Source organism: Aspergillus costaricaensis (genome assembly GCF_003184835.1).
Source record: "Aspergillus costaricaensis CBS 115574 unplaced genomic scaffold BO79scaffold_11, whole genome shotgun sequence".
NCBI classification, from domain to species: domain Eukaryota; kingdom Fungi; phylum Ascomycota; class Eurotiomycetes; order Eurotiales; family Aspergillaceae; genus Aspergillus; species Aspergillus costaricensis.
The window spans coordinates 82,097-107,680 of NW_020291811.1; the positions used below are offsets into that span (position 1 = coordinate 82,097).

Sequence of the window (25,584 nt, forward strand, 5' to 3'; positions counted from 1 at the left end):
CAAACTTATGTCATATTGTAACATCTTTTACAGGTCCAAAATTACCTTGTTTTGACAGGTTACCGTGAAAGGACAAGGAGTAACCGATATTCCTCCTGACCGTGTCACCGTAAGCCCACAGTTCTGGCACCATCATCTCATGATGCTCTAGACACAAAAGAAACTCTCTGTCTTCTCTCTCCAACCTCCACAGACCCAAATCATGAGCTTCACAATACATAAAGCATAAGCAATCCTCCTCCCGGTTCTCATACCAGAAATCCAAACCTCAGCCAAGCCAACCCAAACCACCCCCATCTCACCGCGCGTCCACACCTCACCCCCAGCAAATACGAGCACAGCCCAACGACGCAGGTACCCAAACCCAAAAGCAAGTCATGATATTCAGGGGCCTGTGGGCCCCCACATACACGGCTGATAAACCGCTACCCGTCAATCATGGCCATTTGGCCCCAGATTTCGGATCCTTCAGAAACGTCTAGACCCCATTGTGTCGCGTGGACGTGCAACCAACAACTTTCTTTTTTAACCTTGTTTGGGTTGTTGATGTTTGGTCTGTGCGATGGTGATACGAGGGGGGTGGGTGGTTTGGCCCCTGGGTTTCTGTCGGATGGGGTGGGTGAGGGGTGGTGTGATTTTTTGGTTTAGGGTGTGTGGTTTTTTTGATTGTTTTGGGAGATTATTGGGCTGTAGGCTACTAGTTTGTTATTTACAGCTACTGGTTACTTATGATGTGCGGATGTGTTTCATTTCTAGTAGAGTATTATCAAACGCTGGCAGATGTATTCTCTGAAGTGCTGCAGGTATGCCATTGATATTAAATAAGGCTCAGATCAAGCATGCATGTTTCGCCAATTAATGCCGCAGTTAGGGCAGTCGAAAAGCTCGTAGCCGTCGTTCTTGCTGTTAGGGACCCGCTCGAACTGCAATTCCACTTTGACCTCTTCAAATGCCTGGCCAATTGACCGTTCATTGTCTCCAATCGATCGGTCCATTATCTCGCGTTCACACGGCTTTGCTACCTGGAAGGTGACCTTTTCCAGATTTGGCAAACTTCCTCGCGCAATCCAATTGTAGAGTATAATCAAGGTACGCCAATCCGGAAGACTCCTCGGGGTGTATAGGAACAGCACTAAGCGCTTGAGACTGGGAGGAAGCTGACATTTTAGTTCAGAACTTTCCCACAGACATATCTTGCTGTTATTCTTCGGGTCGTATTCTCCGGTGCCTCTCAATGCATCAGATTCAACGGTGAGTTCTTCCAGGCACTCGAGGGCAGTGAAGTCTACCGGGGGATTATTAACAATCCCTGGATAGAAGTCAATGTCAAGACTCAGAAGTGAATCCGCTTGATTCTTGATCATGTCGACGTATATTTGCCGGTTCGGCATAAGATTTGTGGGCCTGTAACACCAAGGCGCCCCTTTATACGTCAAATGTTTCAAGGCACGCGGCAGCGACAACAACTCGCCCATCGCGGAGGGTGACACATCGCAGCCAAACATGTTTAGCCTTTCAAGTGGTGTCGATCGTGGTGCAGGTACATGATTCTTCAGGCTCTCAAGTTCGCCCCCGACTACGGTCAGGTCTTGGAGGTGCGGATGGATCAGCACGGCGCCCCTCAGACTAAAGTCCCAAGCTGGCTCATTGGGCGCAATGTCATCCATGATCATCACACCTGAGGAACGTTAGCATATGAGGTAAGAGGATAATAAAGGGTTTGGCAGACATTTTGTAAGCGAAGGAAGGATCTGCGAGCCCGGCACAGCAGATTGCGCGAAGAGAGTGTCCCATTTCTCGGCTTCGGCAATGACTCTCTCATATCCCCCAATAATTTCGTCGTCTTCTTCTCGGTCTGCGTCGAACTCGAGCCCCTTGACGATAAGCGTTCGCAGATTCACGAGACGCCCGATCGTCGGAGCAAGGGTTTCCGCATACAATGGATAGTACTCCTCTTCATCTTCGACATCGACGTAGTGATAGTGAATTAGAAGCTCTCTAACATACTCGGCACGGGAAGGTACACAGTCCAGCGCGTAGGTGAACTTTTCTCCGTCGTGGTTACGCAAGTACACCGACTGGTACAAGACGCGCTCGACGGGCGGTCGGAGACGTTGGCAGACCCGCGCGAGGCTGGCGAGAGAGCCACGCGAGGTCTGCGCCAAGATGGCTTCCAGAAGCTCTTGTGGTAAGTCAAAGATGTGCATGTGGATCAATTGATTCAGGTTGTCTTCGGGGTCTTGGAGAGATGAAGTTCGGTGGGAAGCCGACAAGGAAGGGGTAATTATTAAGAAGCGGGTTAGGCTGGGGGCGGTGGCTGATCCTACCAATTCGTGCCCTAACCTTTCCTGTTCGGATCCTTGCTGAGCCTCGCGGTTTGGCCCCAACATTGAAACATCATAGCCCCCAAACGTTCGGCATTGAAAGGGTCTTGAGCCATATACCGACAGATGAGGAAGAACGTGATGCCGCCAGCGTAGGATAAATACCTGCTTGGTCCCTTTCTGTAATTGCTGTCACCATCACACAACCAACTCTTATACAGTCATTTGAATTCTTTTTCACCATGGCTGGTTCAAAAGCTGTCGCTCTTTTATTCCTGTTGGTTAATCTAACCACAGCCTCTGTTATCCCACGTGGAGAGGCCTCGTCGTCGGCGGTTGCTGCCAGTGCGAGCGCGAGCGCTGAGGCTTCCTGCTGGCGATACACACTCCCTACCACTCTCACGGAGGACGATATCGAGCAGAATGAGGATGACACCACCTCATCGACCAGGCGGCGCGGTCTGAATTACTTTGATCGCCGAGATCATACCAAGACTGAAAAGCTCGGCACCTGCGACTTGGGGCAGACGATCTACAAGCCCAAATACTTTCGTTCAAAGAATATTCAAACTAGCCAAAACAAAGTTAGCGGTTATAGCTTCCTCGGGTACTTCATTCCCAAGCTAGACACCTGCGACGCCGCCGTCACGTTCACGACCATCGCCAATGCAGCTGACGTTTCGAAAACAACGGCTGGGTACTGGGATGATGTTGAGGCAAGTGCCCAACAAAAGTACCTCGATCTGGGAGCCCAGATCAACAAGAACAACCAGGAGATGCCACACATTAATGTGGATCATGTTTGTGAGTGGTCACTTTTTTAGAGTCTATGCATTCTCTAACTATTTCTAGACGAGCTCCAAATCCTTGATGCCTTCTTGACGGCTATGATTGACGAGTACAAGTTCTGCGACAGTTTCAAAGAATGGTTCCTTACGATCGACTCAACCTTCAAGAACAAGCAAGGAGTGAATAAGCCCCGGCTCCAGAAGCTCTACAGTTATGTAAGTATCTCTTCCCGGATTAATCACCACCATAATGTGATGCCGGTTGCTAATCAGTATGGTAGTTGCCTGGTGAGACGTATCCGGACCTGGTGGCCATGGACAGTCGTTTGAATTCGTACAAGGCACCTGTGAGTTTAATATGCACTACCCCGTTATCAGTCCACTCTACCCATTAACTAATAGCTGACCATCGGCTCAGATGTTCGGAAGTGAAGAGTTGAGCGGTATGGCTTCGGTCGACGGCACCGGAGACGCCCGCCAGGGCAGCGCGCTGAGCATTATGAACACTCTGGCAGTGGTTGTATCAATGCTCCGCGACAACAGCGTCGCCACCTACTTCAAGAACGCCAACACCCGCATGTATAAAGCTTTCCTTGGGATTGATGACCTCATGAGCCAACAGAAATCCTGCAACCAAGACCTCGACCTCCCGCAACCCAAGAACGGCTGGGCCAGTGCATATGAAAGCTGGATGGATAAGTTTCTGAGCACCCAGGCGGCGGCTGTCTCGACCCGCATCTCATCGGTTTCCGCACGAGTCACTAGCACCGAGGCTGCGGGGGCCAAGAACGTCTATGGCAAGGCGCTGGATGCGTTCAATGAGAAGTACCCTACTGCATCATGGAAATGGGACAACGGCAAGCTGCTGGACTGGAGTGCAACGGACGGCACTGCCTTTGCCAAGCGCGATGCCTCGTCAGCGGCTGTCTGCACGCCTACTGCTACGCCGTCCTCCTCGGCAGTCAAGTCCCACTCTGCTTCTAGCAAGGCCACGCCGAGCCAGACTGGAACTGCAAACACGGCCTCGGAGACAGGTAAGCCCTTCTTATCAAATAGGAAGAAATCTATCGCTCGATGCTGATATGTTCTAGCTTCGCACACGGTCAAGTCCACCGTGACATCGTCCTCGCAGAAGGCGACGATCACGCCTGCGACAAGCACTTCCACCAAAGCCGAGACCACAACCAAGAGCAAGCATGGCTCTGGATCTTCCGAGGCAGCACAGACTACCAAGTCTACCAGCAGCAAGCCGAAGGATACCGAGACCGCAACGACCAAGTCTAGCTCATCTTCGGCCAAGGATACCGCGACTATCACTAGCACCAAGACCACGTCGACGGCTACTCCTGACTCGAAGGATACGAGCACCAAGGATACCTCGACTAAGGACACTTCAACTAAGGATACCACAACCACGACTTCGACTTCCACAAAGACCAAGGAAACCACCACCTCCACCAAGACTTCCACCACGACCAAGAGTACGAAGACGGCTACTAAGACTACTACCAAGTCTTCGAAGGAGACTAAGGATTCTTCCTCTTCTTCCTCGTCTTGCAAGAAGAAGAAGTGCAAGAAGGGGTGAGTAGATTCTATCCAAACAGAAAAAAAAATTTCGGCTAATCAGCGGTATAGCAAATGCACCTGCGTGTCCTAAATAAGGAGAAGTACTACCTAGGGGTAGGAGATGCTGTGGGATGCTGATGGGGAGACATTCATGTATTTTAATCTTTAGAAGCTGGGATAATCTGTTTATTATCAAGGCCTTGTCTGTTTATATTATCCGTGAAGCTATACATCGGTAGAATTTGTAAGGTAGGATTATTTTTGAAGATCAAATGGTCTGCATAATAAGGGAGACGCTACATACCTCATTGAGGAAGCCTGGCTTTGAAGCCAGCACAGCCCCTACCGCCTGAAAATTGTGTACATTTTGGCCTGAAACCAATATGTACTACCTAAGGAAGAATCTTAATGCCTCGGGCACCAGGTACCTCAGATAGGATTTAATGATTCGTTTCTAGTCCAGGAGCTTTGATTTTATACGGGTAGTAATGCGACTATGTGATAAATCTACAAACATTCACTAAAGTAGAATTTAGCGCAATGTCCCCTCAGCGGCTCCCGGCCCAATGTACTAATCCTCCTCAGGCACACCAATCAGTCAATAGTTTCTCGGCTGGTTACTTTGACTTCAGTCCACAAACAAAGTTGCAACTTTCTAATGGTGTGCGCGCTGTTTGTAGGATATCATGAAGCAAAGCTAGTTCCGGTCTCAGATGCTTACAGCCCAGAGTGAAAGTTGGTGGAAGGTAATTGAAAGATTGGAAAGATTCATAAGACTTATGTTATGATTATACGAGCAAAATGTTTTCATTCCCCAAGCTGTGCTTTCAATAATATGGATCTCTCATCAGTCTCACCTCATGATTTGTACCCCAAATTTGCGGACAACCAATCCAGAAAGCCACAACGGAGAGCTCAAGGCTAGGAGGATAAGAATAAAAAGCGCATCCATGCTATCACTGGCTCCTGAAGATTCGCCAAGAATCTTCCTGCGTTGAACTTTTTGGTCTCGCTCTTCATCTTCCATCATACGCAGGATCCGATTGATCTGGTTTATTCTCGCCTGCCGCCGTTGACGGTATAGTTGCTCCAAGGCTTGAAGCTTTCGAGCTTTAGCCTCCATTAATCGGGCTTGCTCTTCCTGCATCCTTGCAAGTTTACGTCGCAAGGACGCCTCGAAAACGTTCCAATGGGCCGCTCGGCTTTCTTCTGTCGCCTTTTTCTTCTGTTTCTTCTTTTTCTGTTTCTTTCCTTTCTCTTTCTTTCCTTTCTCTTTCTTTTCTATCTCTTTCTTTTCTTTGTGTTTCTTCTTTTTCGGCATATTTGACGGCCCTGCTTCTGACCAAAGGATTCTCTGGCGCTGGTATAGTGGTGACTCACTGCCCAAAGCGATGGCTTCAGTATGACGGTTTGAAATTCCACTGAACTCAGTGTCGTCGGGATACCACGTAACCTGACATTAGTCAGAGCGTAAAACTAACCAGTTCATTGGATTCAATAGTAAGTATGATTTCCAATCAAATATACCTGTTGAATGTTATATCTCGATGCAACTTGACTGATAGCAGACTGAAACTCCCGCTCAAGCTCCTCCTTTGTTTTTCCCAAGGCCAACAATTTCTCATGATTCAACAAAAGATGGTGAGCCATCACGTTCCGAATTTGCTTTGACCTCAAGAGTAGGCTTCTGAAATGTCTTAAGGTCCGTTCGTCTAATACACACCGAAGCCTGCTGTTGGGCTGGAAGCAAGCACATTCAAGGGTATCGACAATTGCCGGGAGGTCCGCTGCCTGGTGACAGTAATATCCTCTTTCTTCGAGGCCATCCGGGCCAATTATTTCGAGGAGGATATAGCCCAGAAATTCCAACTCTTTGGTCCATTGAAGGACCTGTTTGTGAGATTCGAGGTATACATCAGGTTGCTGTTGCATGTTTAATATGTGGTGAGCTTGAGGGTTTCATTTTTGGTGAGAGGTTTCAATGCATTTAATTCATGAAGCGAGAGCAGTTGATGCAAATGCACTTAGTGTCGTCATGTTGAGATCATAAAGTAAGGTTCAACCGGATGGATGCGGATGTTTTGGCTGGGCTAAAGGAACACGAGGGTATCACCAGAAAAGATACGAGCAGAGGGGAAGGTGTTGCCGTAAGCTCATAGTGGCCATGCATTCTTCTCGAGGAAATCGGTGATAAGGTACAGAAAACAGTGGGGCATCAGGTCCTTCGAATACGACCTGCTGAGTCATTGAACCATGGCCCATTCCAGTTCCTCCAACGATAACCTTACTATATAACGATACCAGAACTCCAGTCAATTGACATCATATAGTATATTGAATAGTTTGAGACAGCCCGCTTTATGATGTGGTGCATCAAGTGTAGGCAATCCCAGGTTATACCAACATCCGTCTTCGATTCTGCCACATTGTCAATTCTTTCTTAGCACTTTAAAGCTGGATTTCGTGTTCCTGAAGACCTCCTTTTAGTTCATTTATCTTTCATTGAAGCTCATCCATCTTCTTCTTCAGAGACTGGGCACCTAGGTCCCTGTCCTGAGTCGTCTAGCCAACTTGTGTGATAAATCAACCACGAAATCACCGCCCTCTGCCATAACCCGATCCAAGCTCTCGGTTGGCAATCTAGTATAATGCAATGCAACGTACTGGGATAACAAATTTCGAGCAGGATTATGTTGCAAATTCGCACCCGGGGTCGAATCGTAGACAACACGGATAGCATCTGCGAGAGACGGAAACACAGCCTCTTCTTCTACATCCACGACAATAAGAACTTTTGTCAGACGTTGTAGTGCAAAAACCTCAAGCTCGCGGATACAATAACGATGTGCGAAACAATATACTTTCGCATGGACCAAAATTTCAGTGCCAAGCCTATCGTTAGGAGGATCCCGAAATCCTCGGTAGGTGCAAGCGTCCGCAGCAGTAAGGTAAGTATCTGCCGGTAGGCCAACCTCGAGACACTGACTCAATGGCGTTAGTGGCCGGCTAGGTGGTTTTGGACTACCAGGTGCGGACTCAGATATAACGAACTCTGTGTCAGTTAGATGGAACGGCTCAATCCTGGTACAATAAAACACCGATTTCAACTTTAGCGGGAGGCGCCCTACCTTTGCCGTCATTGTCGTCTTTGCAATCATCATCAGGCCAATAATTCAACTCAGGGACGTAGTAGTCCTGCGTATAAAGGTAGCTTAAGACGCATTCGACTGTCTGCTCATCAAAGTCGGACCAGTCGATTGGACTTTCATCTCCGTGCTGCCTCCACGGCCCTTCGATTCGCGCACTTAGTGCTGAGTTTTTGCACCATGACAAGGCCTCAGGGTGGACAAAATAGGAGCTCTTTGCACTCCCTACAATCACCTGGATCGGTCGTTCTCGGAAAATCCTTCGGCTATATTAGTAAAGGTTTATCATGACGAGGAGAGGTGTTTACCTTGCATATTGAGAGGTTTTAGGTCGTGGCTCCATTTTCGACCAAAAAGGAAACGTGGGTTCAGTTGACAGAATATAGAGGTTTTACATGAGTTTAGAGCCTGGTTTAGCCTGTCCTTCGATAGCATGAGGTGGCTTTATAGCACAGACGTTACCCCGCTTCAAAAGAAGCAAGGCTGCATACTTCTGTGCTTGCCGCCGACGAGGGTGAGGAGGGGTAAAACAGTTGGCAAGCCTAATTCTTATTTGAGGGCTTGTGTCATCTCTTTCGCAGCCTCATCTTTATGCCCAATTTTGTCGACCTCTTGATGTGGCCTAGGTTTATCCAAATAATTTGTATATTGCTTAGCATAGCCCCTACAAGAGAATTACCGCACGTACCTAACTAATAATGAATTTAAACCAGCCGAAGTTATTGGATTTCACTGTAAGACTTTCTTGGAGACAAGGCTACTAAGCTGCAAGACTGATACTTGACCAGGAATAATCTAACTGTATAATTTAATATATTAATATTATAAAATTAATTTATTCTTAGTTTTTCAGCCTTACAGCTGGAGCTGCGAGGCTTTAGCGCTCCCTGGTACTAGATGTGGGTTGACTGTTGTGTATATATTGTTCTTAGTATCTTCTGGCATTCAATAACCTCTTGTCAAAGTATTGGGAATGTTTCAACTCACTGCTACTCACCCTTTTCGCAGTCAAAATGCAAGATATCACCAAACCTAGTCGAGCTCTGCTTCGATCAACATACAATGATGAAGAAATTCCCAGCAATTCAGCATATTATCTCGCCGTCAACGGAGATTTGGCTCAGCGGTACCTCCGAATTATTGATATGTCATGGATGCATGCACGCCTTCCGAGGAACTCACGAGGGCAATCTTTACTTCCGCTTGCCGATACTGGACGCAATCAAGCTCCCCCACCTATAGCAAGCATCTCGGTGCCTAATACTTCCCAAACGTCGGGGCGTAGAATTCGGCGCGTTCGAAGGTATGATCCATACTCGAGAAACACAATCAAGCATGAAAGTCAGTGGTTGAGAATGCCCAAGGCAAGATAGCTCGGACACTCTGTTCGAGCAAAGTGCAACGGACCGCCCACCTGGTCCCCATAAAATCCGGAGAAAGGAATTGGGAGATTTCTTCAAGCTGATGTTCGAGAAAGACTTCCTCGTGATATTTATCTGTTGGGGCAGAAAAGAGCGCTGCCAGATTGTTCCGGTGGTGATCACTGACCCAACTGATGAGGTTACCGCGTGGCAAGCAGTTTCCCGGGAGTTTTACGCACAGAGAGGCGTTTGGGCGAAATATTTGCCATGGTTTTGTGTAAATAAGGTGGAAATTGTTGATGTATGTGGCTCCTAAACATCAAAATTGGGGCAATTATTCTGATTGCAATACCAAAGATTTCTATTGCAGGGCAGAAGCTGGCCAATGATCATCGATCGACAGGCATTGAATATGTTGGTATATATAACAGTGAAGATTCGGTTGCCAAAAGGAAGCATTTGGAGCAAGTCATCGCGGATTACAAGCCTCAGGATTGGCCTTGTCCATATAAAGCTTCCACTGGGGCCGTGTACTGTCATGATGACTGTGTAACGAGCTATGCGGATTATGCAGAATGCCCTGAGAGGACTAAATTCAGAGCGGAACGTGAGCTCTCGTTACTCAGTCTCCGGCCTATACTTACCCAGTGCTTCTTTCAAGCTAAGATTGCTGCACACAATCACCTCCTTAGCAGGGAGAGATTAATACATGGTCACCAGTATGGGTCTCCTTCGTTCGTCAATATCTATGAACGGGAAGTACTGATCCTCAATCAATAGAGATATCCAGAGAAAACTCAACGTTTGGCATTGTCCGGAGTTGGGTGAGATTCAATTTCGCGGCTTGATGATCGGCGACAATTGGGAAGGCAATTTGCGGCATATGGTGCTACTTATGAGAGTAATACTAATCTTGCTAAGCGTAGCCATTGCAAGGTTAGTTTTCGATGACTGGGCTATAGCATGGACCGTTGGTGCCTTCTTTGTAGCGTTGTTAAGCTTGTTGCAAAAGGGGAAGAGTTGATAGCTACTATGCAGTGGGAATTAACCACCGGTTACATTATATGATGATAAGATTATAAGCTTGAGTTGGTCTGTCTCCAGGGCTGTAACATATTCGGTTCTGGGAACATATCACTCTGTCAAAATAATGTAGTACTACTCAGGACTCTTTCATAGTAGCTTCATGGGGGCTGGTTGCTCTACTAGTACTATGCTAGTATAATATATATTTCTACTCAGCGCCACTGCCAGCGGGCTGTGTAGGGGAGAGAATGGCAAGACTGAGGCTGAGAGAGCGAGTCCACCGTGCAGTCTTGGCTTGCTGCAGCAACGCGTGGCTCTTTACTGCACATCCGTTGGCAAAAGAAACAAGTCATCGACAGGAAGTTGAGTGGCGGTGATTGATTGAATTGATTGGGGCTGCCAGGGACGGGGGTCCCATGACATCACCGCCGACCGGTCGGGATCTTTTGAAGAGAGTTTGGATAACCCTCTCCACTTCTCTTCTTCTACTTACTTTGACTATCAATGCAATGACGATGCAGTGCCCAATGACATGTGGCAATCGCTTCGTGTTCCTGTCCCTTTCCTCTCCTTTATCTTTCTCTTAATCTCGCTCTCTCTCCTCCCTCTTTCGCTGCATGCACGCTCGTTCCACCTCCCACCCCTTTCTTCCCCCCCTTCATTCTTTTTGACCCGCTCGCGTCCTCCACTTTAAATCTTCATCTTTTATCCTTCTTTACTATTATTGTCCCCTGCAATTCTCTTTCCGTCTCTTATACTTGGCTTTTCGAGCCATGTGTCCTGGTCGACTGCTCCCCCCTTTAGACTAGTACAATGCCACTCAACACCTTTGCCCTGAGTGTGGCCCTCACTCCGGCCGTCCTCCAGACCCTGATCTCGCATGTGGGTCGCCCTGCCGCTGTCACTTCACTGTTCTATCCCCATTTTGTTTGATCTCGGGTCATAGTTCATGGACCTTGACTCTGACATTGACCCTGATCCTCTACTTCCAGTATGTCCATCGCAAATCGCTTCGTCAGAAGCCCAACGTCCACGTCACCTACGATGAAGCCATCCGCATCCTGCGTGAATTCCTTGTCTATGCCTCCAAACATCCCGTCGAGGATCTCCAGGCCTTTACCTGCCAAAAGGTGCCCGCGCCCCATTGGGTGAAACTACAAACCGTGACTGTGTCGGAGGAATACCTCTCGTCAGCGGCCAAGGCCATCAACCAACAGTTGGGTCCCAAGGGCATCGCACGGGTTGGAGGAAGTGAGTGGTGGCAATGGCGTGGACCAGCCGAGGACCTCAAGGGAGAGTGGATCGAGATGAAGGATGATTACAATGAGCGGAAGCAGACCAGTCGTGATCATCCGAGTCAAAAGCGGATCATGCTGTATATCCACGGTGGGGCGTACTTCTTCGCTAGTCTGGATACCCATCGCTATCAGATGCAGCGGCACGCTAGGAAGCTTAAGGGTCGGGTTTTTGCACGGTAAGCTTATCGCCTATCTCTCATTTGTATGCAATGCTAATTTAATGTAGTGAGTTCCGATCTACTGGGATGCCACCCGTGGACCGTAAAAGCTAATTCCAAATTTCCAGCTAAATATCGTCTGGCGCCGCAATTTCCGTTCCCATGCAGTCTACAAGACTCGCTAGCCGCATACCTGTATCTGCTGGAGGATCATGATCCGAAAGAGATCATTTTCGCCGGCGACTCGGCTGGTGGAGGAATGGTGTTCTCGTAAGTAAATTGTAGCGGTGGAAGAGCAACGCTGACTCTGGTAGGATGCTTGTCATTTGTCGCGATCAAGGTCTGCCTTTGCCGGCGGGTGCTATCCTAATTTCCCCTTGGGTGGACCTCACGCATTCGTTCCCGAGCATTGTCGCGGACAACCCGGGCGACTACATTCCTCCCTATGGCTTCAGACATAAACCCTCCGCTGCATGGCCCCCGCCAAACGCGGACGAGCTGCGTGAACTCAAGAAAGGTCTCAAGAAACACTCAGCCAGCCAGAGTGAGGCTCTCAAGGCCATCCCGAATGACAGCGAGGCCGAAGAAACAGCAGCGAAGGGATATTCGAGCCGTAGGAACAGCGCGACGAACGCGGAACGTGCCTTTGACATCGAGCACGAGACTGTCAAGGTGGTACTTGATGGGGAGACAGTGGAGGTCAAGGACCAGATTCACATGTACACTACTAACGAGCTTCTGTCTCATCCTCTCGTCTCCCCTGTCTTCCAGCCATCATTGGGAGGTCTACCTCCGTTGCTGATTCAAAGCGGAGGTGGTGAAATGCTACGAGATGAACAGTTCTACATTGCACATAAGGCCGCCAACCCCACAGCATACCCGCCCAGTGACAAGTTCCTCGACGAGCATGATCCATCACGCGAGATTCTTCACAAATACCCCGGTACCCATGTGCAGCTACAGGTCTGGGACGACCTCTGCCACGTCGCTCCCACTCTCAGCTTTACACGACCCGCGAAGTATATGTACCGGGCGATCGCTCAATTTGGGGCCTGGGCTCTGGCATGTGCGCAGAAAGAGGAGGTGGAAATTGAAGATCAGCAGTCCGGGTCATCCAGCGAATCTGACAAACCAGGAGACGCTGCTAACGGTACCACCAACGACACTGCAGTTGCATCGATTGGACGGGCAGGTGATCCATTACCGGCCTTCAAAGACCGCATGATCCGTCAACGAGTCGACAAACGGGGGAATATCTACCCGCTTGATCCTCCGTCTCAGTGTCCCGTCCTCCAGATTCCCAGCTCCCAAGTCGGTACCTTCAACCCCAAACTTGTTCGTGGATGGCTGGCAGCCAAGGAGGAATGGGACGAGAAGTTTGCCAAAGACAAGCTCCGGGTTCAGCGACAGCGGATCAAGGAATTGGCGTACGGCCTTCAGACATTCAAGGACGAGTTGCCTCCGCCCAGTTCACTTGCTGCGAGACGCAACGCCCCTGGCGTCTTGCCCTCCAAGACCGGACGCAAGAGTTACCCCATGACGATGTGGAGCAGACTGGCGAGCAAGCAAGACGAGAGATCGATCGCAAAAGAACAGCAGAAAGGCTGCGAAGTCAAGCGAAAGAGTGTTGACGCCGGGCGCGCCGGAGCATCAATGGACGAGGCCAACAGGTCCAAAGCCGAGAGTTTACGGCCGTCCTCTCAACCGGCTACTCTTGCCTCGCAGCCTACGAACATCGTCATTGTTCCAACCCAATCAGAAAAAGACAGTGTAACCTCTCACAAGGCGTCAACTGACGGAGTTGATCAGCTGGGAACCTCTCCCCCGCAAGGTACAGCCCTGAGCAAATCCAGCAGCCGACTTATGTTACTCCCCGAATACGAAGGGAAAACGCTCCTCGACGAAAACGCCAGCACAAGGACGCTCTTCCGTGAAGCCGGCGCCATCCCTACCACATCAGATGGCGTATGGTCACGACTTCGCCAACGGCCACTATCTCATGCTGGGTCCGGCACCATCCGCAGCGAATTTACCTCCGAGCTCCCTGAAGATAGCAGCACGATCGGCGATGAGAAGTCCCTTGCGGTGACCACCACGAATGTGGACGAAGCCAGTACCCGCGCTGTACTGCGCGCCGGTGGTGTGGTGGGTCTGGTGAGCGAGGATGGCGACTCAGCTTATCGCTCGTTTGATGCGCTGTCGACCACCGATGCAGGTGATGCTGATTCAGTACCTGGTGGCGTGAATGGTGATACTGGAGGGGTGAATGGCAGTGCTGAGGTTGACAAACACGCGCGTCCGACTATGCCAGATCGCGAGTTCTTCAAGACGGCCGAGGAGTATGTGGCTTACTGAGTTGGCCGCCAGTGGGATTGTGCTGATGGTATATGCCGTTGAATTTTTGCGCCTTGTCTCGCGACATGGCGATGATGCGTTTCTGCATGAATCATGGCGAGTATATGCCACTGTTCTATCTATAGTTCTGATCTACTGTTTTATTGTTTTGGAATACCCCGTTGTCGAATACTACAAAGACATACACCATCTTAAATACCTGCATGACTGTACATACCGCAATCACATAACCATTAACCATAACACATTTTGGGTATAATCATACACACATACTATACATATAATCCTCACCCTCCCCCTCCCCAAAGATACAAACCTACCACTCAATCCCCACCTTCTTCGCCACCTGCTCCGCAACATCCAAAAACGCCCTCCTCCTCACCCCCTCCTTCCCTTCCTTCCCTTCCTCAGCAACCACACTCGGCATCCCCCGATCCGCATCCTCACAAACCCTCGCATCCAGCGGCACATCACCCAAGAACCCAACGCCCAGCCTCCTACACTCCGCCTCCACCCCCCAATCCGCCCCCTCATGCACATGCTTCCCCTGCGAGAAGATCTTCGTCTGCGTCCCACACTCCGGGCACGCAAAGAACGCCATATTCCTCACCATCCCCAGCACTGGCACATCCATGCGCTGGAACATGCCGATACCACGCACCGCGTCCCGTAGCGCAATATCCTGTGGCGTGGTCACAATCACTGCCCCATCGAGAATGATCTCCTGGTTGATGGTGAGTTGCACGTCGCCAGTGCCGGGGGGAAGGTCGAGGAAGAGCACGTCCAACGGACCCCAGGATACGGAGTGCAGGAGTTGATGCATTGCTTTTGTGACCATTAGGCCGCGCCACGAGATGGGGGTTGGGTCCATGGGGGGTCGTTCGGTCGGGTCGGTGGTAGGGGGTGCTTGGGTGCTGGGGAGGAGGTAGCCCATTGACATGGATTTGAGGCCGTAGTTGGTTAGGGGGAGGAGGCAGTTTTCTGTCATTCCAACCGAATTACTCATTAGTTGAGGATTCCCTGAGAATGAGAAGGTGTAGGTGGGATAACGCACTATCGTCTAATCTAGGCTCGCCGGATAGGTTCAACAGAGTAGGAATGGATGGGCCGAAGATGTCCGTGTCGAGGATGCCGGTGCGGATGCCGCGGCGGGCGAAGGCGAGAGCGAGGTTGACTATTGACAGTAATCTCATAAGTATCCAACTGGTTGTTGTGTGACTGGAATGAACAGGGTAGTATGAAAGCATACCTGCTATCGTCGACTTCCCCACCCCACCCTTCGCAGAAGACACAGCAATCACCTTCTTCACATCGCGGATCTTGCGCTTCTCGGGGAGCCCGCGACGACTTCGGAGAGATGGCGGCGTGCCGGAGCGAGGGAGGCCCTGAATACCTTGTTAGTACCAATTTCCCCAATATTCCGAAGGAGAGGAGAATACCAGGGGGTTCTCATGCTGCAAGCTCCGGAATGTGGAGAACAATCTCTTCCCCAACATGGTGAACGAGTGTGATCAATTGGAAGTATGTCACTAGTTGAAGCCCGTCTACTATGATTAGATGATGGAAGCTAATACTGCCAGAATAAACCTCACCGCCGGCAGAACCCACCCCATTCCACCTAACACATTCCCAATATGGTAGGTAATCCCGACACCGCATCCCGAAATCTCGGGCAGAAAAAAAAAGTTGCAGAGGGAAACTAAACTAGTCTGCGGTCTTGAATTTCTTCCGTTTGGGTGATTTACTTTACTTTTTACATTTAATTTTTTCCACACCACGGACGTGAACAGTCGCAGCCGCAGCCATGGCTCCGAAATCTCTGGCGGAACAGATGGCTGAGTTGGAGGATTTGACTCCGAGAGGTAATTTACTAATTCTAATCCTGTTGATGGTGATGTTGATGTTGTTGGGGGGAACTATGTTCTGACTCTGGTGATGTTTTTTCTAGACTACGACCCTGAGGATCTTGATCGCGGAAACCAGGATAGTGATGAGGAGGGTGCTGCTGGTGGTAAGGATGAGAATGCGGGGAGGGAGCATTATCAGGCTGTTGGGTAGGTTGTTCTTAATTTCTCGTTTTGTTTATGGGGCGTGTCTAACTATTGTATCATTGCAGAAAAGCGAAGCTTCGCAAGCAGGACCCCATCACCCTCGGAAAACAGTATGCTGGGTCGAAAGTGAGTCGCGCGGCGTTGGAGGCTGATAGTGATGATGATCCGTTTGCGGCGCGGTCGGGTGATGAGGATGAGGATGAAGATGATGACGAGGAGGACGATGACGAGGATGAAGACGAAGATGAAGATCTGGAACTGGGTAGCGACGAGGATGACGAGGACATCTCCGAGAGCGAGGAGGAGGAGCAGCGCCCGTCCAAGTCCGCAAAGAAGGGAAAGAAGCAGGTCGAGCTCGACGACATGGATACCGACGAGCCGGACGACCTTGAAGGCAGCGAGGGATCTTTCGACGAGGACGAGATGCCCTCCGACGAAGACGAGGAGGACGAAGATGACGACGAAGAAGAGGAAGAATCAGAATCAGAATCAGAATCCGACTCCGACTCCAAATCGCGCAAGCCCACCAACGACCGCGACGAACTCCGGCGCCTGATGGCAACCGACCAAAAGACCATCGCGGCGAGCATCTCCCAAGCCGCCAAAGCCGACGCCGCGAAAGGCAAAGCCGTGAAACAACAACGCGCGACCTTCGACGCCCTCCTCAACACTCGAATCAAGCTCCAAAAGGGTCTCACAGCCATCAACCAGCTCTCCCTCGCCGCCACCTCCCCCGACGCAGACTCCGAAGAAGCCATCACCTCCGCCGAATCCGCCGCTCTGGCACTCTGGTCCACGCTCGAAGACCTGCGCGTTGCGCTCGCCGACGCCCACAACACCAACGGTAGCACAGAGGAACCCAAGAAGCGCAAGCGCGTCGACACCGACACCCCCACCGCGACGCTCTGGACACGCATGACCGATCTCGAATCCGCCGCGACCACCCACCGCCGCACTATCCTCGACAAATGGTCCGCCAAAGTCCGCGGCTCGACCGCCACGACCGCCGCCAACACCCGCGGCAAGCTCATCAACCCATCCGGCTCGGGCGCGCAATCCATCACCGCCGTCCTGGACGCCCAGGTCGCGACCGAGACAGGCGACCATTCCCGCGCCGCTAAGCGCGCCCGTCAAGACACCATCACCACTACCACTGCTGCCGAAGGCGCAGCAGCCACCACCCCCATCTACGACGACACCGTCTTCTACCAATCCCTACTCCGCGATCTCGTCGAGCAGCGCATGGCCTCCTCCGACGCGATCACCAACGGCCTCGATACCCTGCACATACAACTGCCGACGCGCGGCGGAGCAGCTATCCACCCTGTGACGGGGATGCGGAAGGACAAGGTCAAGCGGGATGTGGATACGCGGGCGTCGAAGGGCCGCAAGATGCGGTTCGATGTTCATGAGAAGTTGCAGAATTTCATGGCGCCGGAGGATCGTGGTAGTTGGACGAAGCATGCGCGCGAGGAGTTCTTTGCGTCGTTGTTGGGCAAGACGGCCAGTGGGCTGTTGAGGGAGGAGAGTGGGGATGAAGAGAGTGGTGCGGAGGAGAGTGAGGAGGATAGAGAGGAGGGTGGATTGCGGTTGTTTAGGAGCTAAGTAGATACTGCTTACTTTGGGTGTATAGTATGGTTGCCTTTTTTCTTATATCTAAGAGTTGTTTAGTGGGGGGAAAAGTGTGGAGTGTATATAGCTTGGATTGATTACTATGTATGGTATGTGGGATTGGTACACAACAACACAACACAACACAACAACAAAAGTCACAGTTTGGTTCGACTTCCCCGACATTTGTCTGCCTTCTGTTCTTCTCCCTCTTGGGGATGGTCGTATCGGTCATAATTCATTAATCGTAATGCTTTGCTGCAGCGCAATAGGTAAGGTAGTGAGTATCCACACCCTCGGATATATTCTCATCCACGAACTCCCCTATCGAGCGCGCAGCGCAAAGCGCAAAGTAGTAGGTCGGCACGTATGCATCTCAATCCATCAACAGACAGACCAACACCCAGCACAGAGCGCAACCTTAAAATCAGCAATAAAATAAAAGCCGCAGTGGTTCAGTAGGTATCACCGCTGCGCTCCCCTCTTCGCAGGCGAATACCTCGGCAACCACCCGGCCGCCGACCCAGCAGACAGGGGTCTTTCCCACTCGAAGCTGGTCTGCCTCGGTAAGCCGAGCATTTTCTCCTGTACGGCGCGCTGGAGCTTCATTTTCCTTTCCTCTTCTTCCTGGGGGGAAAGGAAGTGCGGGAAGCCGTCGTAGTCGACGATGACGGCGCCGCTGACATCGTTGTAGCCTGGAAGGGAGGAGACGGGGATGGATCTGGTGGTTGTGTCGATCATGGTTGGATCGCTTTCTTTGTCTTGTGGTGGTGATTGTTGTTGTTGGTCTTGTTGGGAGTAAGTGTAGGTTGGGGGTGGTGAGGGTGGTGTTGATGTTGATTTGTCGGCGAGGTAGTACTCGGCTGGGGGGTTGATGTCTTCCCAGATGAAAGAGGCGGTTTTGTTTTCGGTGGGTGTTTCTGGTTCGGATAGTAGTGGTGAGTGGAGGAGTGGTTTGGATATTTCGGATGCGAATAGGTCTGGTTGTTGTTGTTGTTGTTGTGGTTGTGATGGTGAGTATGGTTGGTGGGAAGTAATAGTAGTAGTAGTGGTAGTATTGTTTGTGGTGGTGTTGAGTAGTAGAGGCTCCGAAAGACTAGTCGGAGTAGTACAAGGCTTATCCATTTTACCGGCAGAAGTGAAAAGGGACCGGAAGGATGAGAAGGGGTGGCAGCCTATTACTGGCCAGGAGGAGGTAGTTTTGTTGTCAGGCATTGATTCGATCAATGGCTAAGTAGTAGATAGATAGAGAGATGTTATTGTTGGCAGCAGCAGCGGCAGCAGCAACAGCAGCAGGAGAGAAGGAATGGCATTAGCACTCTGCAAGATGCGGGGGAAGTGACAGTCCATTGGGCCGGGAGAGCGGGAATAGAGTTTCTTTAGTAGTTTTAGCAGTGGCCAAAAAAGATGGGGAAAAGGGAGAAGAGGAGGAGGGGGTGTGGAAATGGGATGTGCAAATGACCTTCAGGGGTATTGGAGGGAACTAACTAGTCGCATTTTGCATCCAACAAGTGAATATGCGGAGCCGTGACTCGGAACCGAGGCGGGCAAATGGATGATCAATGACTTCACGTGCCTCCCCTGGCACCTCTGACTTCTGACTATTGATTTCGCCCCAGCCGATCAGGCGGAACTGGAAGGAGCTAGTGCTGGGGAAGGCGCTCCTGAATGATGAAAACGGAGGGGGATGCGATGCTCTCAATTCCGGCTTCCATGGTTGCATTTCCGCCTGGCTCCACGTCGAATACGCGTTGTTATCCACCCGGATTAGGGCTCTGCTTGGCTTGTTACGGTGGAAATGGACGTTTTCGGGCTCCCGATAATACTCCTCCGATCAACTACCATAAGTCTTCTGGAAATCCTGAAATCTGCCTCGAAGTTTCGGTCCAGGCTTCATGTTGCTTCTACCTGGACCCTATCGGAGCCGGCAATCTCCGTGGCGCGATAGTCTCTGCAGCATGCATGGAAATGGCGCCGCGTGATAGGTGAACCCATATGCAGGGTGTCCGGCGTGCACGATGTACCATTTAGGTTCGCGATTTCAAGATCCGTTGCCATTTGTGTCATGTCTACACCGCTACAATGAAGCCCGATTGTGAGGTGCCCGATAGGATTCAGATCAAGTCTCAAGGTTGGGGCTGGATTCGACTGGTCCGCGAAACTGCATCGACTGGTTGTCGCATGTGTTGGTGCAGTAGAATCATGCCCAATGTGACGTCTACAGCCCAGCAGTCGTGAGCGCCAGTTATATCTACGGCCATTATCTGCCAATCGGCATGCGTCACAGATCCCGGCGGTCATATCGTCTTTTTAAGCTTTTAGCCACTTGATCAGATGGTGCTAATCCACCGGTGCATATGCCCGGACGAATAAGAGCTGATAGAGAAAGCGAGAGTCCAGCACAGAGACACACTGCTAACGTTTCTGCATTGATTACCCTGGCAGGTATCCCAGCGTGGTTAGACTCATCACAGGGGCAATGCGGGCGACTGCTGCCTGGCCGAGATCCACAGTTGATTGGGCTCAGCACAAGGGCAATAGCTGGTGACGTGCTGGGACTGTCGGAGTCGACCTATCCCGAGATAGGTGGCACAGCGCATAGTGCCCAGTTTTGCCGAATGATACACCTGTCACTCTTTGAGTAACAACGCCTGGATCTCGGTATATGTTCGGGTCAGTTCAACTGTCCGTCTCTTCGTCGGCCCATTGCTCTCGTAAGGACTGGATCGATGCCGTCACATCCCATCCCGTTCTCGTCCACATCTCTCCCAGGAGAATTTCTGCAGCCTGCTGGTCCGCCTTTTGCCGAATGACCCAGCCCCCTAGTGCCACAGTTAGTCGACTAGAAGAAAAGTTTGCGCTCAGTCCATGCCACATGACTCGACTGCCATGTCACTTACACGCTACTAGGCTATGCCGTGCGGTGAAAAGCGTATTTTCCGCTTTGGGATTTGACTTGGCCAATCCCAGCACCATGAACAGGTGATAGCGTATCGTTTTCTGATTACAGTCAGGAGAAAGTATCATATTAGAATCACACTAACGTACCTCGGTGTTTCGCGAATTTCTGAAACTCTCGTAAGCAAGTGGAGGACTTGGGCAACAAGCAAAGGCAAGGACTATCTTGGCGATATGGTAGTACTGAGTCCCGACCACTAAGTTGGAGAATTGTTAGTCGCAATCGGGCGGATGTGGGAATACTCACCATGCACCGGTAGCAACATCCACATCTCTGGGAACCGACACGAGACATCCTTTCCACGAGGAAGCTCACGCAGGGGTTGGAAAGATGGCGGCTTTCTGGCATTCCAGTCTTCAACTTCCTGCGCAATGCTCTGTAGCGCAGTGTATTCTGGCGAAGACATTTGACTGAAAGCACACTTGAGGACTTTGGCTAACAGGAAGACCATCCGAGCGGCCCACGCAAAGTCATCATTTCTTAGAAAGATATCGGAATGGTGGAAGCTTTCCAGATTCGTTCGTAGGGGCTTCTGCGAGATCAGCGACACATGAATGTCCTCACGGAGACAGAGCCAGGCTGCCGCTTCACCCAATCCCCCGGAGGATCCAAAAGAGGAGACAGTATTCATGATACGCGTTGCTCCTGTCAGATGGAATTGGTTGTCATCATCTATATCAAGTCAGCGCCGTGAATGCTTCTGTGGCAACACGGCATCACATACACTCCATTTCCTCGTGTTGGCGAAGGATAGCAACAGTAGCAAGAACAACATCAGTCAGATCACCACCAGTTCCAGATAATGTGGGAATCAGCAGCTGTAGACAGTGGTTATGATATTGCAGCGCCTCCGCTTCGTTTCCCTTCCTTTGTCGCTCGACATGACGAGAGGAGAAAGCGAAGATCGCATATCGCAGAACGGGATCCTGCATTGCTCTCACAGGTACCTCTATCTCGAAGTGTCGATGAGGGTCGGTTATATCTGCCTTTGAGGGGTCAGCGGCAGAAACAGGAACTTGAAACACCAATCATCTACTCATACCCACAACGCCATATTTTCAACATAGTTCCGCATCAACTTCGCTTCTCTCTCGTTGAACGAGAGCCACTGTTCCTGCACCAAACCATCAGTCTGCAACTCCCTCCCCGTAACTCTGTCAGAATGCTGAAGAGCATTTCCCATCAACACTTCCAACTCAGATAGACGACCATCATGGCACAGAGTCTGCATCGGAGGGGTATCATCCGTCAAGGGCGACGTATACTGTGCGAGGCTATGGTACTTGACAACTCCGACTGGAGTTATAGGTGCATCATTGACTCCACGAGACTGCTCTGTTGGGTCATTATGCTCTGGCTCTTCCGCCTCATACAATCGTTTGATGATGATCGTTTCGTCAACGAACCTCACTTCAGAAGTTGAGAAGGTCAGCTTGACACCACCAACCGCCAAGAGATAAAGAATCACTAACGTGGACCCATCAAGTATGGCCACAGATCCCTTTCCGGGAAGAGAGTATCATCATCACCGAAGATGTCTAGTCCGTTCCGGAAGCGCACGTTTACTCCTCTGTCGCAGTCTATACCTGCTCGGAGGCAATGGCTGCAAGCTGGGGAGTTGGTGTCGCCTGTAGGATAGACGTGTCAGTTCAAGACGGTAGACCTATTTGTGGGGAGTACGAACACTTCAGATGACGAACTAAACAAGAAAAGAATCAGTCCATATACGAATCTCTTCCATCGCCTTCGGTGTAAGTGAGAGAGCGGAGGGCGGTCTAGGAACTTACTCCGACATCTTTGACTGGAGGGATGGGTTAGCGTAGCAATCTAGGAACGATGATAGGTGGTTGGATAATTACCAGCCAGCGATCAGACGATGTCGTGGTTTGCGTGATGGGGTCATGGGGGTTCAGGTGCCATTGAGAGCGTGAGAAATTGGATGAGGAAACACGGAAAGACTTGCCTTGTAGAGGTGAGCGCGGGCTAGTCTGGAATCGGTCGGGTCATCCCCCGCATCCCATATTAGATCCCCGCATTCGCTAAATGAAGGAATCCGAGCCACGGTCGGGCCTATCCGTCACGTTTTGGAAGGGCCATTCTTGGCATTCAATATAGATATAACAGGTCGATCCAGTACTTAAACGAACTTATTTAGGAATAATGAGTATATCATCTAGAGAAAGAAACCCTATATGCAATGACAAACGCTCATAAAACAATAATAGATGACTACCGACGCCAAAGCCCAAGATGAGACAACAGATGAAGTCTCAATAATATTCCGGCAGATTGCCAAAACTAGGGATGGCATCCCCGCACTTAAAGGCCGGGCTATAGGCCTTCTTCGGCATATAGCCGTTCTTCCACGCCGTCCGATAGCTCCACTGTGCTGCAGACTCCGTTGCCCAGGTCCAGTAGAACCACCCCATGGCGGTTTCAAAAGCCGACATCTGTGCTTCGGCGTAGGTTTGGAGGAACGTTTTGTATCCTTCCGAGTAGACGCCGGGGACAGCGTTCGCTTGCGTGCAGCTGCAGGTCCCCTCACTCGCTGTGGGACAGTATTGAGTCGAGTCGGTAAGAGAGAAGGTACCTTCCCAACGAGTACCGCGGCCGACGTTGTTAACGTATTGAGCACAGTCGGTGTCGGCTTGGGACCATTCACCGCATATGGTTGGGCCCCATCTAGATAAGGTCAGTAACTTGTGATGGTGGGATGGACTGGGGATGGATACGAACCCCGTGCTGGTAATATTGATCTGCTGGATCATCGAGTACCAGCTTTCGCAGATGAGCTCCACTCTTCTGGTGTGATTGAGGACGATCTCGCCCGTGTTGAAGACGGTGTATTGGTGGGTATCAAGCATCATATTGTTCGGTCGAGTTTTGAGCATCTTATCCCATTTCGCTAGGTTGAGGAAGCCGTCATGGGCGGTGATCCAAGCTTTAATACCATTCTTCTGCACCAAGTTGGTGGCTTCTACTGTCCAGTTAAGAACTTTCTCGACAGGCAGGGAAAGCATGAGCGGTTCGTTTACGAGGCCGTAAATCGTCACGACGTTCTTGTATCGGTCCTGTGCGAAGAACTGCGAGAGTTGGTCATGCATCTCGAGAGATCGTTGTCGGTTTAGTTCCCCGTCGGTGCCATTCAACCAGCCGATCGTACCTTGTCGACCGCTGTGGTTCCAGCCGTTTTGACTCCCTGGGATTCCGTGGGGATCGAGGTTGACTCGGAGGCCATATTTGCGGCAGTATTCAATAGCTCTGAGGAGGTAGCGCCATGCGATTTTTGGGACATACGGATCGCCATCGTATGTCTTGATGGCCCAATATGAAAACTGGATCCGAACGTGATCGAGACCGGCATCTCTGATGTCAGCAAAGTCTTGCTCGGTGATAAATGTGGCATAGTGCTTTTCGATGACTGAGGCAGCCGAGTCGCCGAGTTTCTTGGATAGCGTCCACTCGTCGATTATTCCTTCGCTTGAAGTGTAGGTATCGAAAAGCGAAGGGACAATGAAGGGCTCGATCGACAACCAGCCTCCAAGGTTGACACCGCGGATAGGTTGCGACCCGTACGGAAACTTCTCGTCCAGAGGTGGCACGTTTTCGTTCGCTTGGGCTGAGTCGTTCCACGTCGAGTTCAGACCCATAATAGACAAACCACCAACGGTGGCATTTGTAAAGGTCACATTGAAATCAGTGGTATCGTACCATGTAAATGGATCGAGGTACGTCCCTCTAGCATAGGCCTGTTATGGTCAGTATCTCTCCAAGCATGGGAAAGTAGAGCAAACATACCGGAATGCTATCACGACTAATCCCTTTCAGATTAGAATTTGAAGTATTGTCGCCTCCATTCGTTCCATGAAGCCTTCTTGCCTCGATGATTCCCACTGGGATCGCTATAGCTGCCATGACTATTAATATTGCAAAGAAGATGAAGGTTTTGTGATATCGCTTCCAGAACGACGGCCTCGTAGAGGCAGAAGAACCTTTCGTGCTACCATCCCAGTCACCCTCTTTCTGGAGCAACGCCTCTGTAGGCGGCCCACCTCCACCACGATGTCGCATCTCGATACCGGGGCCTCCCTGTTCCAATTGCGCCCCAGACACTACCCTACCCTGCGTCTGTCCCGTCGGCGCTACCGCAGGAAACGGCCGAAGCATCATTGGCTCCTCACTCAGAACCGGAAGTTTCCTTTGCCTACCACCCTCCAAATTCTTTTGTGACATTGAGTCCGCACGCTCACTGCCCAGATGGCTCAAGCAATCCTCATCGCCATCCTGTGACCCAAGCAGCTTTGCCAGGGCATCCCCACTGACCAATCCCGCCGATGCACCTCCGTTCTTATGTTTGAAGAACGCCGCAAGCCTCTCTTTCCTCCTCTGCCGTCGCGTCTCTCGATCCAATCGCTTCTTTCCCTTTCCCTTACCCAGAGACCCGGATGGCAATGGAGGTCCATCATCACCAAGCGCCCCGCTCATTTGGTACTGATACTCTTTCGCTTGAGTAACATCCTCTTCCTTGGGAATGGCAGTCTCAAACCCCTCTCTCCATGCATCACCTTCGACCTGAGCGCGTAACGGAACCCAAGGCTCCCCAAACTTATCATCGTATTCACGGTCGTGGTCATCCTCATGGACATTGTCATCATCATCATCATCATCATCATCGTCATCGTGATATTCATCATGGGTCTCGTAACTATAGACATTTCGTGGTGCACGGGCGTAGTCTTCCTCAGCGGAGTCAAACAACGAATCGTTGTTATTATAATGTTCCCTCTGGTACACCGAGGGAGAGTAAACGGGATCGGCATCGTCCAGCTCGCTGCTGGGACTCAACCGGTCCCGACTGCGGGAGTGGCTCGGCATGCAGTGCAGCCGGGAACTTTATCGGAACGAATAAGAGGCGTAAAGGAATAAAGGAATGTGGGCGTC

At 50.7% G+C, this 25,584-nt stretch overlaps 11 protein-coding genes across 11 annotated transcripts; 4 read left to right on the top strand and 7 right to left on the bottom strand.

Moving 5' to 3' along the window:
- Positions 1-833: 833 nt before the first annotated feature.
- BO79DRAFT_244506 (uncharacterized protein) lies at positions 834-2,207 on the bottom strand (the record flags this gene model as incomplete). Its single annotated transcript, XM_025685379.1, has 2 exons — positions 834-1,678; positions 1,730-2,207. 2 exons carry the CDS (start codon positions 2,205-2,207, stop codon positions 834-836), a joined length of 1,323 nt encoding a protein of 440 aa, XP_025540922.1.
- A 359-nt stretch (positions 2,208-2,566) lies between these two features.
- On the top strand, positions 2,567-4,769 carry BO79DRAFT_227038 (uncharacterized protein; the record flags this gene model as incomplete). The annotated part of the gene is made up of 6 exons (XM_025683841.1): positions 2,567-3,128; positions 3,177-3,328; positions 3,394-3,459; positions 3,531-4,146; positions 4,204-4,624; positions 4,748-4,769. The coding sequence occupies 6 exons, from the start codon at positions 2,567-2,569 to the stop codon at positions 4,767-4,769; spliced, it is 1,839 nt and encodes a 612-aa protein (XP_025540923.1).
- A 762-nt stretch (positions 4,770-5,531) lies between these two features.
- On the bottom strand, positions 5,532-6,784 carry BO79DRAFT_262578 (uncharacterized protein; the record flags this gene model as incomplete). Its single annotated transcript, XM_025686601.1, has 2 exons — positions 6,206-6,784; positions 5,532-6,131 (listed from the first exon to the last, which is right to left on the bottom strand). Exons 1-2 carry the CDS (start codon positions 6,608-6,610, stop codon positions 5,532-5,534), a joined length of 1,005 nt encoding a protein of 334 aa, XP_025540924.1. The 5' UTR covers positions 6,611-6,784.
- Positions 6,785-7,155: 371 nt separating this feature from the next.
- On the bottom strand, positions 7,156-8,167 carry BO79DRAFT_262582 (uncharacterized protein; the record flags this gene model as incomplete). The annotated part of the gene is made up of 3 exons (XM_025686602.1): positions 7,156-7,730; positions 7,807-8,084; positions 8,133-8,167. The coding sequence occupies 3 exons, from the start codon at positions 8,165-8,167 to the stop codon at positions 7,219-7,221; spliced, it is 825 nt and encodes a 274-aa protein (XP_025540925.1). The 3' UTR covers positions 7,156-7,218.
- Positions 8,168-8,837: 670 nt separating this feature from the next.
- Positions 8,838-10,451, top strand: BO79DRAFT_227041 (uncharacterized protein; the record flags this gene model as incomplete). The annotated part of the gene is made up of 5 exons (XM_025683842.1): positions 8,838-9,127; positions 9,189-9,486; positions 9,543-9,897; positions 10,015-10,121; positions 10,428-10,451. The coding sequence occupies 5 exons, from the start codon at positions 8,838-8,840 to the stop codon at positions 10,449-10,451; spliced, it is 1,074 nt and encodes a 357-aa protein (XP_025540926.1).
- Positions 10,452-11,024: 573 nt separating this feature from the next.
- On the top strand, positions 11,025-14,022 carry BO79DRAFT_227042 (lipase/esterase family protein; the record flags this gene model as incomplete). Its single annotated transcript, XM_025683843.1, has 4 exons — positions 11,025-11,093; positions 11,204-11,685; positions 11,836-11,937; positions 11,982-14,022. 4 exons carry the CDS (start codon positions 11,025-11,027, stop codon positions 14,020-14,022), a joined length of 2,694 nt encoding a protein of 897 aa, XP_025540927.1.
- A 316-nt stretch (positions 14,023-14,338) lies between these two features.
- Positions 14,339-15,530, bottom strand: BO79DRAFT_244508 (Mrp/NBP35 family ATP-binding protein; the record flags this gene model as incomplete). The annotated part of the gene is made up of 4 exons (XM_025685380.1): positions 15,462-15,530; positions 15,272-15,407; positions 15,077-15,196; positions 14,339-15,003 (listed from the first exon to the last, which is right to left on the bottom strand). Exons 1-4 carry the CDS (start codon positions 15,516-15,518, stop codon positions 14,339-14,341), a joined length of 978 nt encoding a protein of 325 aa, XP_025540928.1. The 5' UTR covers positions 15,519-15,530.
- A 211-nt stretch (positions 15,531-15,741) lies between these two features.
- BO79DRAFT_192438 (AATF family protein) lies at positions 15,742-17,678 on the top strand (the record flags this gene model as incomplete). The annotated part of the gene is made up of 3 exons (XM_025680895.1): positions 15,742-15,884; positions 15,971-16,076; positions 16,139-17,678. Exons 1-3 carry the CDS (start codon positions 15,827-15,829, stop codon positions 17,676-17,678), a joined length of 1,704 nt encoding a protein of 567 aa, XP_025540929.1. The 5' UTR covers positions 15,742-15,826.
- Positions 17,679-17,760: 82 nt separating this feature from the next.
- On the bottom strand, positions 17,761-19,061 carry BO79DRAFT_208409 (uncharacterized protein). The gene has a single exon (XM_025682389.1). It carries the CDS (start codon positions 18,897-18,899, stop codon positions 18,150-18,152), a length of 750 nt encoding a protein of 249 aa, XP_025540930.1. The 5' UTR covers positions 18,900-19,061; the 3' UTR covers positions 17,761-18,149.
- A 1,038-nt stretch (positions 19,062-20,099) lies between these two features.
- On the bottom strand, positions 20,100-22,267 carry BO79DRAFT_192442 (uncharacterized protein). The gene is made up of 7 exons (XM_025680896.1): positions 22,116-22,267; positions 21,686-22,053; positions 21,368-21,629; positions 20,890-21,315; positions 20,733-20,839; positions 20,585-20,684; positions 20,100-20,506 (listed from the first exon to the last, which is right to left on the bottom strand). The coding sequence occupies exons 1-7, from the start codon at positions 22,123-22,125 to the stop codon at positions 20,364-20,366; spliced, it is 1,416 nt and encodes a 471-aa protein (XP_025540931.1). The 5' UTR covers positions 22,126-22,267; the 3' UTR covers positions 20,100-20,363.
- Positions 22,268-22,852: 585 nt separating this feature from the next.
- exg2 (putative exo-beta-1,3-glucanase) lies at positions 22,853-25,518 on the bottom strand (the record flags this gene model as incomplete). The annotated part of the gene is made up of 3 exons (XM_025680897.1): positions 22,853-23,325; positions 23,380-24,392; positions 24,442-25,518. The coding sequence occupies 3 exons, from the start codon at positions 25,516-25,518 to the stop codon at positions 22,914-22,916; spliced, it is 2,502 nt and encodes an 833-aa protein (XP_025540932.1). The 3' UTR covers positions 22,853-22,913.
- Positions 25,519-25,584: the final 66 nt, after the last annotated feature.